Source organism: Ammospiza nelsoni, chromosome 10 (assembly GCF_027579445.1).
Source record: "Ammospiza nelsoni isolate bAmmNel1 chromosome 10, bAmmNel1.pri, whole genome shotgun sequence".
Taxonomy (NCBI): domain Eukaryota; kingdom Metazoa; phylum Chordata; class Aves; order Passeriformes; family Passerellidae; genus Ammospiza; species Ammospiza nelsoni.
Genome location: NC_080642.1, coordinates 12,143,411 through 12,160,130, shown reverse-complemented (window position 1 = coordinate 12,160,130; position 16,720 = coordinate 12,143,411). Strand labels below are relative to the sequence as shown.

The window sequence follows — 16,720 nt, the reverse complement described above, 5'->3', positions numbered from 1 at the left end:
AAGGAAGTCTTAAGTTTAATAATTTGTGTCCTTTTTAATAGCTATTAATACCTGCAGTATTTAGATTTCACCAGCAAGTTAAATTCTGCTACTTTTGTCTGACTGGCTGCCTTCAGTTTAACAATTCACGACTTAAAAAGTGTTTTGGGATTTTAGGAATTTTTCTAGACCAGGCTTTTATTCTCCAACAGTACAATAATTTATTGTTCCCTGTTCTATCTGTAATTATTGAAATTACTATAGAATATGCATAAAAACTGTTGGTGGTCTTAGATGTTATGATAATGTGAAATAGTTGTCTTAATAATGTTTTGTCTTAATAATGTTTTTTGAATGTCATTACTACCATAGTATAGAAGACACAACAGAAGAGTTTCTGTACCACAGGTCCAATCCAATGTGATAATGAAATAGTAAATTAAAGACTGAAATAAGTTTTTCTTCTAGTGATTTACTGTATTGTTACTGACTTTTGTTTTTGTTATGGTAATCCAATTTCCAAATTTGTTCACTTCTGCAGGAGGCTGGGGACTGCTGTGGAGTCTGTTTCCTTTCTTCCCTGTTTGGTTGTAGAGAGAAGACACCAAAAGCCAAGTATATGCACCTAGCTCAGGAACTGCTGGTTGATCCAGAATGGCCACCAAAACCCAGGACAACAACAGAAGCAAAAGTACCATCCCAAGAAAATGGTTCATATCAAATCATCACTGTAACGTAGCAGTAGATCCTGGTGGCATGTATCTTTAGTAGTATTCAGAAGAATGTAATTTTAAGGCTTTATTTGAAACTGCAGTGTGCTAAATGTCAAATTCTAGTGCAGATATTTCCAACTGTTTTGTCTCTCTGAATACAAAATTCAGAGCCAGGTGTCCTATGGCTATACATTTTAAAAATGTAAGTTACCTTAGGCAGAACAAAAATTGTGTTTCCTTCCACCTTCTTTCAGATTTCATTGTTCCTAAATGAGATGCATTTGAAGGTTTAAACTGCAGGGCAGTTAAAACAGGTTCACATTATTTGCCTGGAGTACTTTAATAGTTGTTCTAATCTGCTTATCTGGGCGTGTGTTCATGTAAACCCTATGATGTGATGGTTTCATGGCTGTACTAGAGATGCATAATAACCTTGTCATGGTTTGGGGGTTTTTTGTGTCTGTCTTTTTGGTTGGTTGGGGTTATTTTGTTTGTTTAGTTGGTTTTTATTTGACTGATGAAAAGTTTTGTGCCTCAGAACGGTTCTAAAGTTTGTGTGTGTACCTCTTAAATTTGTCCCTATTAGTAAGGAGTGTTTCCAGGTGTAATGTTTGGGTTCTAAGTTCAATTCTTTAGTCTGCCGCAGCAGGAATTGGGAATGCTGTAGAAGCAATATGCTCTGTCCTTAAGAAATAAGCACATTGCTTTCATGTGGATTCTTGGCTTCTCTTCTAGCTAACCACAGAAAAGGCTTAGGTAGCCTCCAGGGGAGGAGCCATTTGGCTACACTCTAAAAGTTTTTGGAGAAAGAAGGATGGAGAATCTAAACACTTTTTTCTATGTCATGTTTTATTACATGTAGCTATGCATTTCTCCATAAACCTTGCTTTTTCCAGCAGAAGGGTTGAATTATCCCTTTGTGGACCATGTTTTATTTGTAAATCTAAAGATAATTTTCCTATATACCTTGAAGTAGTAAGGCCAGAGTTACTGCTGCAAGGGATATGGGAGTGGAGGGAGGTATTGTCACATGCCCACGTGTGGGGTTTGTGCACGTGGAGAGCACAGGCATTTCAGAGGCTGCAGTGTCTTCAGCGCTACATGTAGCTGTACAAAACAAAATTAAGAGAAAATTGAGCTAAAGCCTGTCTTGCTACAGAACTATAAGGCTAATGCAGGTTTTATTTATTGAAAAAAAAAAAAAAGATGAAAAAGATAAAAGCTAGTATCACCACTAATGCTGCTTAAGCACTAGGGGTAGCCATACATCATTTTGCCATGAGGCAGTATCAGAAGACAAGACCACTAGAAAAATAGGTCTACAAAGAAGTAGAGCCAGACAGCACTTTGACTTGCAAGGCTTAAAACTTTTTTGTTGTTTTTTTTTTGTTTTGTTTTTTTAAACTACAAATTACTTATCTGGAAACCATTGTCAACTTTGTAAATGTTTGGAAAAGTCTTCCTTAGTGTCTTTGGGAAGATGATCAATAATAAGTCTTGATCAGTCTATTTTTGACCAGAGGCAACTAACTGGTCCAGATACCTCCAAGCTTTGGGAGGAGATCTGGGGTCTGAAGAAGTTATGATTCTGTAGAGATCCTTTAGAGAAGGAAGTGGGGTCCTTAAGAGTAGTTGTGGAATGAGGGCCCCAGGTGCACTGGATGGCTGGGATTGTTTTGAAGTGTGTATATTCTGATGATGGAATTTGAGGTTTTGATGTTAGGGATTTTTTTCTTTTTTTCTTTTTTTTTCTTTTTTTTTTTTTTTTTTTTTTCTGGGTTGTCTTGTTTTGTTTTCTTCTTTTAAATTCCTGTGGAGACAATTCCATTCCAGCCTTGTTTTAATAAGCAGAACTTTTCATATCAGGCCTAATTCCCTTGTGCTGTTCTGTAGGACAGTATGGACAGTGTGCCCTGCTGCTCATAGAATCATTAAGGTTGGAAAAGACCTCCAAAATCATCAACCATTAACCATGTTAATGTCAATCATGTTGTGGTTTCTGCAGTGTTGAATATACTGTGCCAACAGGGAATTTAAAAGTGGTGCTAAATGGTTTGGAAGACCTTTTCCTAGAACTGGGTTATTGCTCCTCCTAAATAGTATGCATATGGGTGTACTATCTTCCAGTCCAGCTGTCAACTCTTTTCCTGATTTCTGTTGTTGTTGTTTGTTTTGAGGAGTGGAGCAGGGGGAAAAGGGGAAGTGGTTTTCTTAGCATTCATTCAACAGAGCAATGTTTTATATTGTCCTGGCTTCATAAGGTCATAAACATGAACAACATTGGTGGCTTTTAAAGGGTGTGCAAACATTGGATACATTAATTAGTCATGAACCTTAGTCGGGTGGCTAATTTCTGCCGATGTTGATTTTACAAAATCTTTGTAGCATGGAATAACTGATGAAGAATAATTCTCAGCTGCGAAAGTAGTATTCAAATCTAAACAAAAATAATATTTTAGTTGAAAAATATTGTGAAGCTATGCATCTTGGACCTGGGAGCTGTGACTTATCCTTAAACACATAAGCTTCTGCTTTCCATTTCACTGACCATTTTAGATTTGCTGTTTCATGAGAACTGCAAGGAAATATTTGTGCTTTTGCTTAATACTTTCCTAGACTGATAATTTTTCTTGGCTTGTTTTGTTTCTGAAGCTAGTTTTTCAGTCTTATTCTAGTTTATTAGACTTAGCTAGAAAGTGAGGAGGAAAACAGCTCTTTAAGGTGGGCTTGTCTTCAGAGAACATTCTAGGGAACTGTTACTAAAACAGAAATTGCCAAGTGTCTCCACTTAACTGAGTAACTAATGGCTCATGAGCGAGTAAACTTGAATGTTTTGCAAATGGGAGCTCGTTTGCATTCAGGGTTGGTAAATGTTCCTGAGGTTGCATGCTTGAGCTCTGACGCTTAGTCAGGAATAATAAATCAACTTTTCTGAGAATCCATCTTGTTATTGCAAGTTCAGCCACAAAATAAGCTTTTGCATTTTCTGCAATTATTGGGATTTATTCCTTCCTGCCCAAGAGCTGAATTTGACCACCTATAATTTTTCTCATTTTGAGCAGTTTAGTTTTTCTGGTTTTCAGAAATGCAGCAAACTAGATCTGCACTAGTGTATTCAGTTTCTGTTTTGAAGTAAGATGAAATTCATTTTGTAGTGAAAAAAAATCTTTTTCAGTGTTCATCTTGGAAATCTAAATTCAGGTGAACAGACCAAGTTAGTGAGCTCCACTAGATACTGGGTAGACATTTTCTTCCTGCTGTATATTTTGGCCTTATGTTGAGGAGTTTGATTTATTATTAAATTATTTGTGTATGCAGACTTCAATCTGTACGTATTTTATTTTGATGTATTAGGATTTGTAAATATTACTGATTTTTAAATATTATTTATGCACATACTTAAAGGACTGGTCTATCCAGAAAAGCAGTTGCTAAATAATAAATGTTACTTTTTAGAAATAAATTACAAGATCATGAAATTGTATATCCCTCAGGGTTATTTTTAAAGTTTTTTTCCTTCCTTTCCCTTCAGATTCAATTAGCAGTAACTCTAGTTTCATGTACTATAGAAATAAATCTACTGTAAAAAGAAAATGCTGCAAATAATGCTTGAATAGAAGCGGCTGAAAAAACCCACAGAACTGACTGTCCATATTCATCATAACTTTAAATTGGAAACTCTTACTGTTGCACTTTTTAAAAAGTTGTTGGATTTTTAATTCTATTTATTTTTTTTTTTCTTCATGAAGGTTGTGCTGAACAGTCATCCCAAATTGGGTAAATAATCCTGTACTGTATATGTGTATATGCAGTATAATACTAAGCAGATGTGGAGTCCTTTTTATGCTGCAAATTTTTAATGCTTATGTTGGTCATCACAAAATGAGAGAGCTCAAGTCCTGTTGGATTTCTCCCATGAAATTCTGAATTGTAAACTTAGGGTTTTGTATGTCTAAGGGAAAGCTGTGGGTTTTTGACAATTTTTAGAATCTTGAATATGTTGATTTTATATACAGTAAAGCTTCAGGTTTTTAAAACTATTTTCAACAAACTGCAGCTTGTTTAATAATTATGTGAACCAGAAACTACTTAGTTTGCCATTAATTCCTCGAGCCTAACACAGATTAAAATGTTCATCATTACAGCACTCTCTAGAAGCTCAGCTTCCTTTTATTTTTAAATCTGAAATGATACTACATCTTTGTATTTAAAATATGTATTGCTGCTCTAGAATGGTACCCTGTTGTCAAGAGGCATACATAAATAACTGTACAATAGAATTGTAAATAGACTTGTAAATCATTTTTGTGACTGAAGCTCTTTGAAAATAAAATTAAAATGAATGGATATTTTAACTCTTCTCATTAGTTTCATGAAATTGTTTTAATTATTCTTTCTAGAATTAGGTGCAAAGCTTGTTGAAGAACACAGGCTTACTCCCTCTGATGTCATGGATGTGTTGTTCAGTGCCTCTGTTTCTGCAGATGGGGTGGGAGGGGTGCCTGCTGTGTTAGTGTTCTGCAGGGGATCACACTGCAGCTTCTCCTGGTGGCTTAGGAGAGCCATTCTAAAGCCTTGTACATGTGATAGCAGCTTGTTTCCACCTTTGGTTATTCAGATGTTCCTTCTGTTTGGACATGTGGGAGGCATGATCTGAGCTGTCATCATTGTCACAGTCATCTTAAGCAAAATCATGTGGAAATGAAGACATCTTTCTGTCCTGTGGCTCACCTTCCATTGAAACAGTCATTGGCAGAGCACATTATTTTAAACTTGAAGACAAGATACTTAAGCAATCTTTTTACTTAATAACAAAAACTGAATCTTTCAATTTCAAGCTTCTATTTTTACAACTTAGCTTTTCTCTTTCAGAATCTTACAGGTTTTAGGTTTTGTTGGCATGCCACTCCAGAAGACTTTGAGGAAAAACAGAAACTAAATGTGTCAACCTTGGAATGCTTAGCCAAAGTATTAAGTAAAAGTCCCTTCATTCCTTACTGAAATTGCTTTGACTTCAATCCTGCAAGAAATTAAAAGTCAGAGCAGCTTTGTCAAGGTAGGAGCACTTAATTTAAAGTGGATGTATCCACTCCTTCAAAACCTATTTAGCAGACTGGTGACAAATTTGAAATTTCTGATCACATCTCACATTGAAATGCAGATTTCTGACTTCACTCAGATTTGCTTTGGTTTGGCTGAAGCACATACCCCAATATCACTACCAAAGAAGCCACAAGTGGGTTTTCTGCTGTTGGGTGTGTGACTTAAAACTTTCGCATTTTATGTGAGTAGTTTCAAGCCCTACTTTTGGAGTTACATACAACCTGTGGAAGTTGGTCGTTTGAACAATTATAAGCAAAAAATCTGCTCTGAAGCTTCAAATATTGTTTGGCCTTTGGTCTGTTTCAGTAACTGGACAAATACGGGTGAAAGTGTTATCTGGAGGATGCCTTTTGCTGTTTTACTTCCCATTTAAAGTGCAGTGTCATGGTGAAGCCTGATTGCCTGCTCTCCTCCTAGTAAGTTCCTTTAAAAAGCAGATAAGTTTCTAAGGTACAGCTCAAAATTTCTTTGTCATGCTTGTGTGAGTTTAGGAACTTGCAAGACAGTAAAAGAGGTAAGCACCACTGTAAGCAATACATGTGCTTAGTGTTCTGTAAGTTCAAAACTGATTTGAGACTTCTGATATAGTAACAGCATTAATGTATTGCCTCTGGCATCCTTTTGTAGTCTTGAGAAATATTGGGGTGGTGGGGAAGGGGGCTGAAAGGGAAAGAGGCTGTAGAGCAGGCTTTGGTAAGTGACCAGCCAGGCTGGTGCCTTTTCTGGAATGCCAGGTGTCTCATGTGAGGGTGTGAGAGAATTTTAAGGCATGAGAATGTATCATTGTGGGTTTTACTGTATTCTGTACTGTTAAAATATATATTTTTTTTTTAATACTGTTAGCAGTTCTAAGTGTTTGAGACCCATAGGCTTTTACAGTTCTTGTGACAGCACTTACAGCCTTCATATCTTGCAAAGAATTTCTACCATTTTGCTGTTTGTCAAAACTAGTACTTTCTAGCATTTCTGAGCACCTGCTTGTCTTCTGTATACTCTCTTATCTTTTGCTATAACACCAGGAAAACAGTCATGAACCTACAGGCTGGTGTTAGTCTGTTTCTGATTTTACAGAGCGGCCTGTAGTCATACCTTCCAAGGGACCTGCATTTGCAGTTTCTAGCATAACAAACTGGGTTTTTATCATCCATTTGGTTCAAGTCAGGGCTTGAAACAGAAAATTCTTAATGTGTTTCTGAATGGAGGGTTCTGCTTGTGGGGATACGTAGGATCAGAGATGGACTGAGCTACAAATTCATTGAAGTAAAAGCATCACTGGCTTACGACAAAGTTTTGGGGTAGGGAGGATTACTAGGAGGGTGAGATTCTCTGAAAGATTCTTGTTTGACATGTGAAAGACCTTTAGAAGAGTGGAATCTTGTGCTATTTTTTGGTGATGCCTATGTCTCATTCAATGAGTTGTGAAAAGCCCACTGAGATCTTGTTTTGTGGGACTGTGTTGCTGGTGGTTGTTAGCCCTAAATGCCACGTCCTTCCCTTCCTGAGGGAGGAGTTAGATATTTTACCAGACTTCAGTACTCTGAAGCTGAATAAAATTGGAATTTTTTTAAAAGCACTCCCTTTTGCTCTTCTGGCTTTTTTTTTAATGCAGTAGCTGGTTTGGACATGCAGCTGTTTTGGGTTTCTCTTTCAGTGAAGGGAGTTGAACCCAACAGTATGTCTGTGGGGTTGGTGTGAGAGAGCTTCATCCTTGCCCCTGAAAAAGAGCATGTGGGGATGGAGCCTTCCTCTCCCCCATGTTCCTGGTGCAGAGGGCTGGTGTTGTGTCAGCTATCCCAGTTACATCTGTGGAAGTTTTGCAGCTATTCCAGTGGTCCCAGCTGCTGCTTGTTCTGCTGCTCAGCCAGGTGCCTGAAATCCAGGTTTCTGATACACTTGGACTTGTTGATTTAATTGAGGAAGTATTTCTGTGGGTTTCTGTTTGACTTGCTCTTTTAAATATTACCATTTATACCTACAATGATTGCTTTCCTGTTTGGAAATGTATGCAACTTTCCAACTTTGTGGTGTGTTTCATGCAGATGTGCCTTTATTGCGACAACTTCCCATCTAATTTTGTGCACTTCTTTCCTCTCATTTTACTGAACTTCCAATTCCACTGCTGATAGCTTGGTGTTGTGTTAAGCTGTTGAAATGAGACTTGGTGGTTGTCAGAGGTTCACTACTGTCCTGTGCCATATGGGGTCTTCTGTGTTATTTCAGGCTGTGTCAAAAATAGCCTGTTCCTTCTTGTGTGTTCCTGGGCTGTTCCAAGAAGCCATCACTTGAAAATGCTGAGACAGGATTTAACTGGACGGTGCTGTTTTGCTTTTCACCACTTAAAGTACAGGACAACCTTTTTACCTCCATTGTCTATTTTTGCAGGCTAAACTTTATTTTTTAACCTCTGATAACTTACAATGAAAAACACAGTGAGTGCAGGACCTTTTGATAATTTTTGAAAATATTTTTGGCATGTAATTTAGTATAATACACTAAACCTTGTCTAGTGGAAGATGTCCCTGTCAGATGGAAAGATATGATCCTTAAGGTACCTTCCAACCCAAACCCTTCTGTAATCCTGTAATGCTTTTCTGTTTAAATAAATATGTCTTTTGACTACTTAAGTGTTTCATCATGATTTTTGTATACTTTTATTATAGTTAATTGGTACAAATACAAACAAGAAGTACTTGAATTACAAAAATTAATTTACCTGTACTTCTCAGTGTAAGCTGAGTACTTCAGAAATATTGGCAGTCAACAATAAAAGAGATTTTGAAGTTTGCTTTCAAGGCACGAGAAATTTTGCACACATATGCAGGTTTATGATATAATCACACATCTTTGTGAGCTGCTAAGTTACCTATGATCAAATCCTGATTCTCTCTTATCTCTTGTAACAGCTAATGTTTCTGGCACTTCAACAAGGATGTTGGTGTTTCGTTTGTCAGTGATGATCAAGCTTTTCTTCCAGTTGGATGCATCTATTTGTCCTGAGAAGTGTGACTGCTCTTCAAAAAATGCAATTTATTGCTCTGGCCCCCACATAAAAGACCTGGAATTGTTAAATCTGCCTTGCAACATGACAGAAATTCACATAACAAATGCTAACATATCGTACTTGCAGGATGTTTTTGCTAGGATGGAGGAACTGCAGCATCTCATCCTGTCTTCAAACAACATCGCTCTGGTTTCACCAATGGCTTTTAAAGGCTTGGGAAGGCTAAAAGTCCTCAAACTGCTGGATAATAAGCTGGTTGAACTTCCACCAGAAGTATTTGATGACATGGTGCAGCTTCAGCAATTGATCATTGAAAGTAACAGGTTGAATTCTATTGAGGAAAATCTGTTTGACAAACTGGCTGTTTTGCAGGAGCTTTACTTGAACAAAAACCAACTAACAGCACTTCCCAGTGGTGTGATGAAGAAACTCACTAAACTCAGAGTACTGAACTTATCAAGAAATTACTTAGCAGCACTGCCTAGAAATATATTTAGTGCATTAGCCAGGCTTGAGAGGCTGATGCTGTATATTAATAGACTGTCTTCAATAGAGTCTGGTGTGTTTGCTAGCCTGAAGGAGCTGCAGGAGCTTTTCCTGCATTCCAATAATATCCATTCCATTGCCCCTGATGCATTTCATTGTCTTCGCAAACTAAGAACGCTGACACTCTCCAGGAACAGGCTTCAGGTTTTGCCTTCTGGGCTTTTTTTGCACTTGCACAACCTGTCTAAACTGACCTTGTACAGGAACCCACTGAAGTCTCTTCCAGAAGTGCTGTTTGGAGAGATGAGGCATCTTGGTAGCCTATGGCTGTATCACACAAAGCTCTCAACAATACCAGATTTTGTGTTCAGTAACTTGACAAATTTAGAGCTTCTTGTGCTGAGTTTTAACCCAGAGCTTATGGTTCTTCCTAGGAATGTATTCAGTGGCCTGAATGAACTGCGGGGCCTTTCTCTCCATACAAGTAATATTTCCAGTTTGCCAGAGGGAATCTTTCTGAGCCTTCAGAAACTGCAGAACATTTCCCTGTTTGATACAAGGCTTGAGGTTCTTCCTAGAAACCTCTTTCATAATCTCAAGCACCTCCAGAAAGTTTACCTGAATAGTACTAACCTGCAGTCTCTTCCTGCAGACTTCTTTACTGCTTTACCTGAGCTGGAAGAAGTTGTCCTTGACGACAACCCTTGGAAATGTGATTGCCAAATTCTTGGCTTCCGAGAATGGCTCCAGAAGAGCACAGCAATAGTTAAAAATGTGCCATCTCTGATGTGCCACAGCCCACTGGCACTGCAGAATATTTCTCTTGTGTCTCTAAGCATCGATGACCTGGAGTGCCTGCCAACCACAGCTATGACCTATCAGACGTTCAGCTCAACTTTGACATCTCCTGTGACGGAGCACTTCACATCATCTCAGGAGACTGCTGTAACAGTGCTGTCTGACATGGAAATCACCAGCACACTCACATCCATTCCTCCTGCAACTCCAAGTTTTACCTACTCCCATGTTGAAGATGTTGGACAACCTGGGCTACACTTCTCAGATGTTCCAGTCCAAACTTCTCCCAGCATCATAGCACGAACCAGCAGTGTTAGAGGGACAGATTTAACTACTCTTGTTTGGTGGGATGAGTTTCCAGCCCACAGCAGTGCTAAACCCTATTTTAATATCAGAGTTACTTATTGCCAGCTACTCTTGTGTGTTCACAGTTTGATTTTAACACTCCAGACTGTAGTCATTGTGCTCAGTCTGTATGTGATGGGTAACACCAGGCAACTCTTGCTCTCCAGAAATATTCCTGCTCAGCCTGTAGTTCTGATAAGAATATCAAGAAGATAGAGAAATCTAGCCCAAGAAAGAACTGGAAGTGTTGCTTTGGATGTTTTTTGAACATTTGAGCAGTTAATACTTGATTGCAGATCTTCATAGCAAAGACCATAAGGACCTTGTCTGTATAACATAATGGAAATGAGTTTTATGCACCTTGCAGCATTTGCCAAGAGTCACTGTAATCACTGTAAATTGCTACAGCACTTAGTGCATGAACCCAGAGGGCAAGATGGAAGTACTGTGGTCACCTCCACACGTGTGCTCTGGGTTTCCTGCCTTGGAGTGCTGCCCTGTCCTCTGCCAGAGGCTGCTGCCTGCTGGGTGTTCACTGCTCAGATGGAATGCCATCAATGGAGAAACTCTTACATAAGAACATGGCTTCAGCTGTGCTTTAGACATTGCCCAAAGAACTCCAATAATATTATTTCCTCTACTGCCTGCCATCTTTTGTCTCCTTACTGAGAAAAAAAAAAATAGTGGTTTTGGGAGGAGATGCTGGGAAGGACCTTTAAACGACGGGGATGTGTGCAGAATGGTGTGGTGAAGTGTCTTAACTTCTGCTTTGTGTCCTCAGCCCCTTCCCAGGACGTGGCATGAGGAAGGGATACCAATCAAAGCTAACAGCAGAGGAAGATGCTGAGCTAGGAAGTATAATCATGATGTATTTTATTGTTTGATTGGAGGTTTTCTGGAAACTTTGTAAAGTTCCTACAACTCTGAATTTTAAGTAAACACTTTCATCCTTAAACTTTGGCCAGTGGTCTGAAAAAACAAGGAGTTCCTGGCTGCATGATGCAGGGAATCCTGAAACCAGAGTGCTAGGAGGATGCCCACGACTGAGAGGGGGCTCCACAGGCATGAATTGGTTTGAGAGCTGATCCTGACTGAGCTGGGAGAGAAAAGAATGGTCTCTCCTGGGCTTGGCCAGCAAAACAGCAGCATGCAGGTGAGGGGCAGGGAGCCTGCCTGAACTGAGGGCCACAAAGTGTCAACTCCATTTTGAAATTGGCTGGGGAACATATACAACTTCAACTTGGAGTGTCCAGTCACATTTTCAGTCTCACTATTTTTTACCTTATTACATCCTGCTATTCCCTGACTTCCAGTCCTTTCAAGTGTTGATGTGCAAAGGCAACTACTCGGCAATAGTGTGGGTTGTGGTCTTTATACTAACATTTTATTAGTATTTTGAATGGTATGAATATTTTAGTTCATAGGTAGACTGGTGGCTGTCAGGCTGCCTGTGCTTTAGTAGCTCTTGGATTTAACTATCAGCTTTTATCTACATTATGGGACTTCGTTTTCTCTTAAAAGCTCTGATGTGCTTAAAAACCTCTGGGTGTGGATCCCTGGCTTCTTGGGCCAGAGAGCCTCTACTCTAGGAGTAATTTTGTAACCTTAGTGACTTTCTCAATATTAGGGACTTTACTGGATGGCCTTTAAATGCATAACAGATTTGAGGTGAAGAAAACTTGCACTTCCTGCAGGTTGGTTATGGTTGGTTCCCTGCTGTGTGTTACTATAGGCATGAAGAATAAACTGTAACTTCTTTGTTTCAGGGTGCTCTGCTGCTGGGCCTAAATTCCTCTTTGAAAAGAGAGAATGTGCTTCTATAGTGTTAAATGATCATTGTCTTGCTGGTGAGGTTTAACAAAATTTGGCAAACCAGGCTAAATGGGAGTTAGAGCTATCCCTAAAGAAGCAGAAACACAAGTCACTGCAAGTGGTGCAAAGCAAGCTGTGACTGGAATCATAAACAGATGCTCCAGAATATTTACTGCAATATGATTGAGAGAAGCACAAAACCAGCAGTGAGCTTTCTCAGTGGTCGTTCTGGGTGGTTTCATGTAGTATTTAAGAAGAGAGAGTTGTTGCAAATTTAGTTTCTTGGTTGGACAGCTGTAATAACCCCTCGGTGCTGTGCCAGCTCCAGCGCTGTCACACGGTGCCACGCAGGCAGCTGCTCGCAGCAGGCAGGTCAGGATATCAGGGCTAGTGAGGAAATTCTGTCTTTGACTTCTACAAACCATGCTGGGGATCTTTACCTCAGTGAAGGAAGTGTGCTCCAGGTGCTTGGATGCACAGTGTCTGATTTGTGAGGAAAAGCCCCTGTTTGCCCATGGTGTGGGTATGACACTTTGCTGCCCACCCCAGGGCAGCACCAGCTGTGCCTTTGTGAGCCCTCTCTGGCTGCCCTGGCCCTGCAGAGCCCCAGCTGGGCCCCCACGCTGCTCCTTGGCTCCGGCTGCAGCCGCTGAGCTCCAGCTCTGGCACAGAGCTGTGCACAGGCAAGGCTAGGACAGGATGATTCCTCCTCACATGCTGTCATCGGGCTTTCCCTACGCCTGAGCCAGACAGAAGGGGGAAGTGAAGTCATCAGACAACAAAAGGCTGCAGCAATGAGTGCCTGGGGTGGTTTACTAACTTTCCTCTGAGGTGTACTTGTTTTGAGCTGCCTCTGATTCATTGTTTCTTGCACAGTGGAGCTCAGCCCTTCCTGAAAAATTCCCTGGCCTGAGAAACCCAAGGATATCCTTGTGCATACCCCATTTCTGTTTTTCCTGGAGAAGGGTTAGTTTTCCAGGTCAGCACGATGCAGCTGTGGCCAGAGGAAGGCAGCAGGCTGGTCCTTCAAAGCACTGTTCCCTTGTGTGCAAGGATTCTCTCAGTCCCTGCAGCCCACACTTGCATCATCTACTGCCCAGCCTTTGCCACCAGGCTGGACGGGAACACAGGCTGGAGGTAAGAAACTGGAGGTACCTAATCCCTGATCCAGTGGGTCCCTGATATTGAGGAAGAGGTGAATGCAAAGCACATGCATTACAGTGGCTGAAGGGGTTGGTTCTTCTCTCTTGGCTCCAGATGGAGGTGCAGAGTCATGGTTAACAGCCCTGCACGTTATCCAGACCTCCAGGTCAAGGACCTGCTTCCAGGACCACATCCTGGCTGGGAGTGCTTGGGTACCTCCCCACCAGGCCATCTGTGCCAGCCCAGTCACAGCTTGCTCCATCCCTTTGAGTGCTTGCTGCTGTAGCAGTTGCTCCTGCTCTCTCTGTTGAGGAAATCCTGGAGCAGTGGGAGCTCTGACCTACCCTGTGCCAAGCCATGGGACTATTCATTGTGTTTCCAACTTGATGTCACCACAAATGCCATTCTCCTTTGCTTGCTGGGAGTTGAATCCAGAGAGTCCCCAAAGCACAAGTTGCTGAGGGTGGAACTGAATGAACTGCTGCCACAAACACTGGCAGCTCTGCCTGTTTCACAGCCACTGCAACAAGCATTTCCAGCACACACATCCTTTCCTGGTGTCCCTGGTGTCCTGGTCCTTTCCATCCCACACCTCTGCCTCCTGAGAGCAGGAACTGCAGCAGGGCCCTTGTCACTCCTTGCAGAGGGCAGTGAGCTTGGGCAGCTGCCGTTCAGTCCTCCAATGCACAGCAGCAAGATCAGAGCCTGCACCTCAGATCTTCCCTGTCCTGATGTCAAAGAGAAGTAGGGTGATGGCAGATGTGCTTGGAGCAGGCCCCAGCAGTGGCTCAGGAGTGATGCAGCTGCTGGCTGCGAGGCAGGAGCCCTGGGAGCCTCTGCCTGACATTATGGAGCATTGGCTGTGTCTCCTCCAGGTCTCCAACCAGCAGGGCTGGCCCAGGGCTGCTGATTTGGCAGCTCTGATATCTGAGCATTTCCTAGGGATGTCAGAAGAGCTGGGAGGAGATGCAGCCCAAGGCACGTTCCCAATGGACAAGGCATGAGAGTTTACAGACTCACAGTGAGCAGAAGGCCTGAAGCACCTGCTTTGTCCCAGCTAGGGAGTGGCAAACGAGGGAGGTGTTATGCATCCATTTTTTGTAGCCAAAATCTGGATTTATACTCACCTGTGGGTGTTAGTGGGTAAAGTCCTGGGATAGTCTCTTACTTGGGCCAAGGAGGGTGGGTCCCAGTTCACTACAGGCTGGGAGCTTCTGTTCCAGCAGCACCCGGACCCATCCACCACTGGGCTCAGCAATTGCTGCTGTAGGACTGGCATGCCAGACTTCCAGCTGTGCCTTTGTATCTCTCTGCACGGAAAAAGCTCAGGGCAGAGAGCCAGTGATGGCTGGCAGCAGCTCTGCAGTCTGCTGTGCACTCCTTTGCTGGCTTCTTCTGGGAAGAAACGAGGCCCCTTTCCCCTTTCGTGTGCTGGGGAGAGGTCCCTGGGCCACTTTGTGGTGCCAGAGGTAGCTTTACAGAGATGGAGCTGATCCAGGGAACATTTCTCAGCGTATGAGCCCCTGCCATCGCCTCCCCCTCTCCCAGGACAAGCTCTTTCCGCTCCGGATTATCCCTGCGGGCGGAGCTGGCCGGGCCCCGCATTCCTTCCAGCCTAGCGCTGCCGGAGCTGGGGCCAAGCCCCGCTGCTGCTGCTATCGCTCGGGCCGGGGCGGCTCTGCTGCTGGGGCCAACCCCACTGAAGCCTGACATCCTAAACGCCGTTTTCCTGGAGCTCCAGGAGGGTTGTGGTGGGCCTGGGGCTGGTGCTGGGATGGAGGTCAGCCTGATGGCCATCCCTGCGAAGCAAAGCTGCTGCTGCTCCCTCCCAGAGTTCCATAAGCACTTTCCCAGGGAAGGCAGGCATGGCCCCGTCCCTTGGGACAGATGATGGCAGAGCAGCGAGGCAGCCCTGGCCCTGCATTCCGCAGGCAGGGTGGGAAAATGTCCCTAGGGCTGGATCACTGACCCTATGGAGGAGCTCTCTCATTTGAGCTCCTCAGAGGATTAGGGGGGCCCGTGGTGAGGCAGGGGCTGCTGCTGCTTCTCTAAGAGTGGAGGTGTCCACAGCACCAGTCCCTGAGAGGGTAATGTCCCTTCCTTCACCCCTCAGCTGTGGTGTGAGCCTGTGGGTCCTGCTGCAGGGCTCAGGCCCAGAGGTGTTCCTTGTGCTGGAACACGGTGAGCACTCCCTCTGTGGCCCCAGCCCAGCCCTCCATCCTCCTCCTCCTCCCCTTCAGCAGAGTTTGGCCTGGGGCCTGAGGCCAGCTGTGTGCACCGGGGGCCACCAGGCTGGGGTTCACAGCAGGGTGGGCACTGTGCAGCAGCACAGAGTAACTGAGGGGTCCCAGCACTGCCCTGCAGGCCATGGGGAGGGCTCGCCCTTCCCCGAGTGCCAGTTCAGGCAGGAGTGGAGGTGAGCAGGAGCAGGGGCTTTCAGGGGGAGCTGTGTCTGCATGGCGTGGGTGAGCACGCTCAGCTGCTTGGCAGATGAACAATGTGCTCTCCCAGCCAAGCCCACAATGCTAATTTTAGCGATTACATGAGTTTTTCCAAGCAGTCTCGAGTCCCTTGGTGATTCAGAGCCACTCAGCTTTGCTGCATCCGCCACCCTGGCCGTGGGGATGTGCTGGAGATGTGCCAGCATGGACAGACAGACACGGGACTGTCCTGCTGTCCTGTAGCAAGGCAGGCAGCTCCAGCAATAAGTGACACTGCTGTTCTGGGGCTCCATTGTCTCCTTGAAGGTGCAGGGATACAACAGTGTTTCCACACTGTCCAGGGCTTGATCAGGGAGGCTGCAGCCTCTGGCTGGTGCAGCTGGAGCTGGGACAGGTCCACCAGGCAATGCTTAACCTGGGGCTTTCCTGCAGCATGAGACCCACTCCATCCAGCACTGTGTGAGTTCCTGGCTATGTGGAACAGCCTCTCCCTGCAAAATGCTCATCTCCCCCTCAATCACATCCGTTTGCTCTCTCAGGAGCTGCCTCTCCCCTCCAAATGTGTGGGATGAGTCTGTGCTGCTGTCCCAAGCTGTCACACCCTCTGTTCCTCTCCCTTGTAAGTAGCCTGGGGCTGCCCCCCATGTGCTCACCTCTGGGAGTGGTTGCAGAAGCGGCTCACGGGCGTGTGCCGTTTGTTACTCAGCCCTACTTTATTTTTAGCCACGTCTTGCAAACAATCATCTTTTCCGGCTGGAAGCCAGAAGCAGTTTCCTGAGGCCTGGGTAGAGGCAGGCAGGGTTTTGTCAGGGCAGTTACCTGCACTGCTCTGAAACTTTGCATGGTGGTAGGGACCATAATCTGATGACCCCCCAGTTGGGGCAGGGTGTTTGAGATAC

General features: G+C 43.6%; 2 protein-coding genes across 3 annotated transcripts in view; both read left to right on the top strand.

Moving 5' to 3' along the window:
• The window catches only part of ATP13A3 (ATPase 13A3), a 51,645-nt gene extending 49,160 nt beyond the window's left edge, over nucleotides 1-2,485 (top strand). Inside the window, exon 34 of the mRNA XM_059479029.1 lies at nucleotides 521-2,485. Within this exon, the coding sequence (XP_059335012.1) occupies nucleotides 521-718 (198 nt within the window). The 3' untranslated portion in view covers nucleotides 719-2,485. The remainder of the gene's footprint in view (nucleotides 1-520) is intronic.
• A 3,614-nt stretch (nucleotides 2,486-6,099) lies between these two features.
• Nucleotides 6,100-11,309, top strand: LOC132077565 (platelet glycoprotein V-like). Of its 2 annotated transcripts, none has more exons than XM_059479369.1 (2): nucleotides 6,100-6,211; nucleotides 8,699-11,309. In XM_059479369.1, exon 2 carries the CDS (start codon nucleotides 8,725-8,727, stop codon nucleotides 10,639-10,641), a length of 1,917 nt encoding a protein of 638 aa, XP_059335352.1. In that variant the 5' UTR covers nucleotides 6,100-6,211; nucleotides 8,699-8,724; the 3' UTR covers nucleotides 10,642-11,309. The 2 variants fall into 2 exon arrangements, with proteins under 2 accessions (XP_059335352.1, XP_059335351.1); XM_059479368.1 differs by having other exon boundaries at nucleotides 6,132-6,309.
• The last annotated feature ends 5,411 nt before the right edge of the window (nucleotides 11,310-16,720 follow it).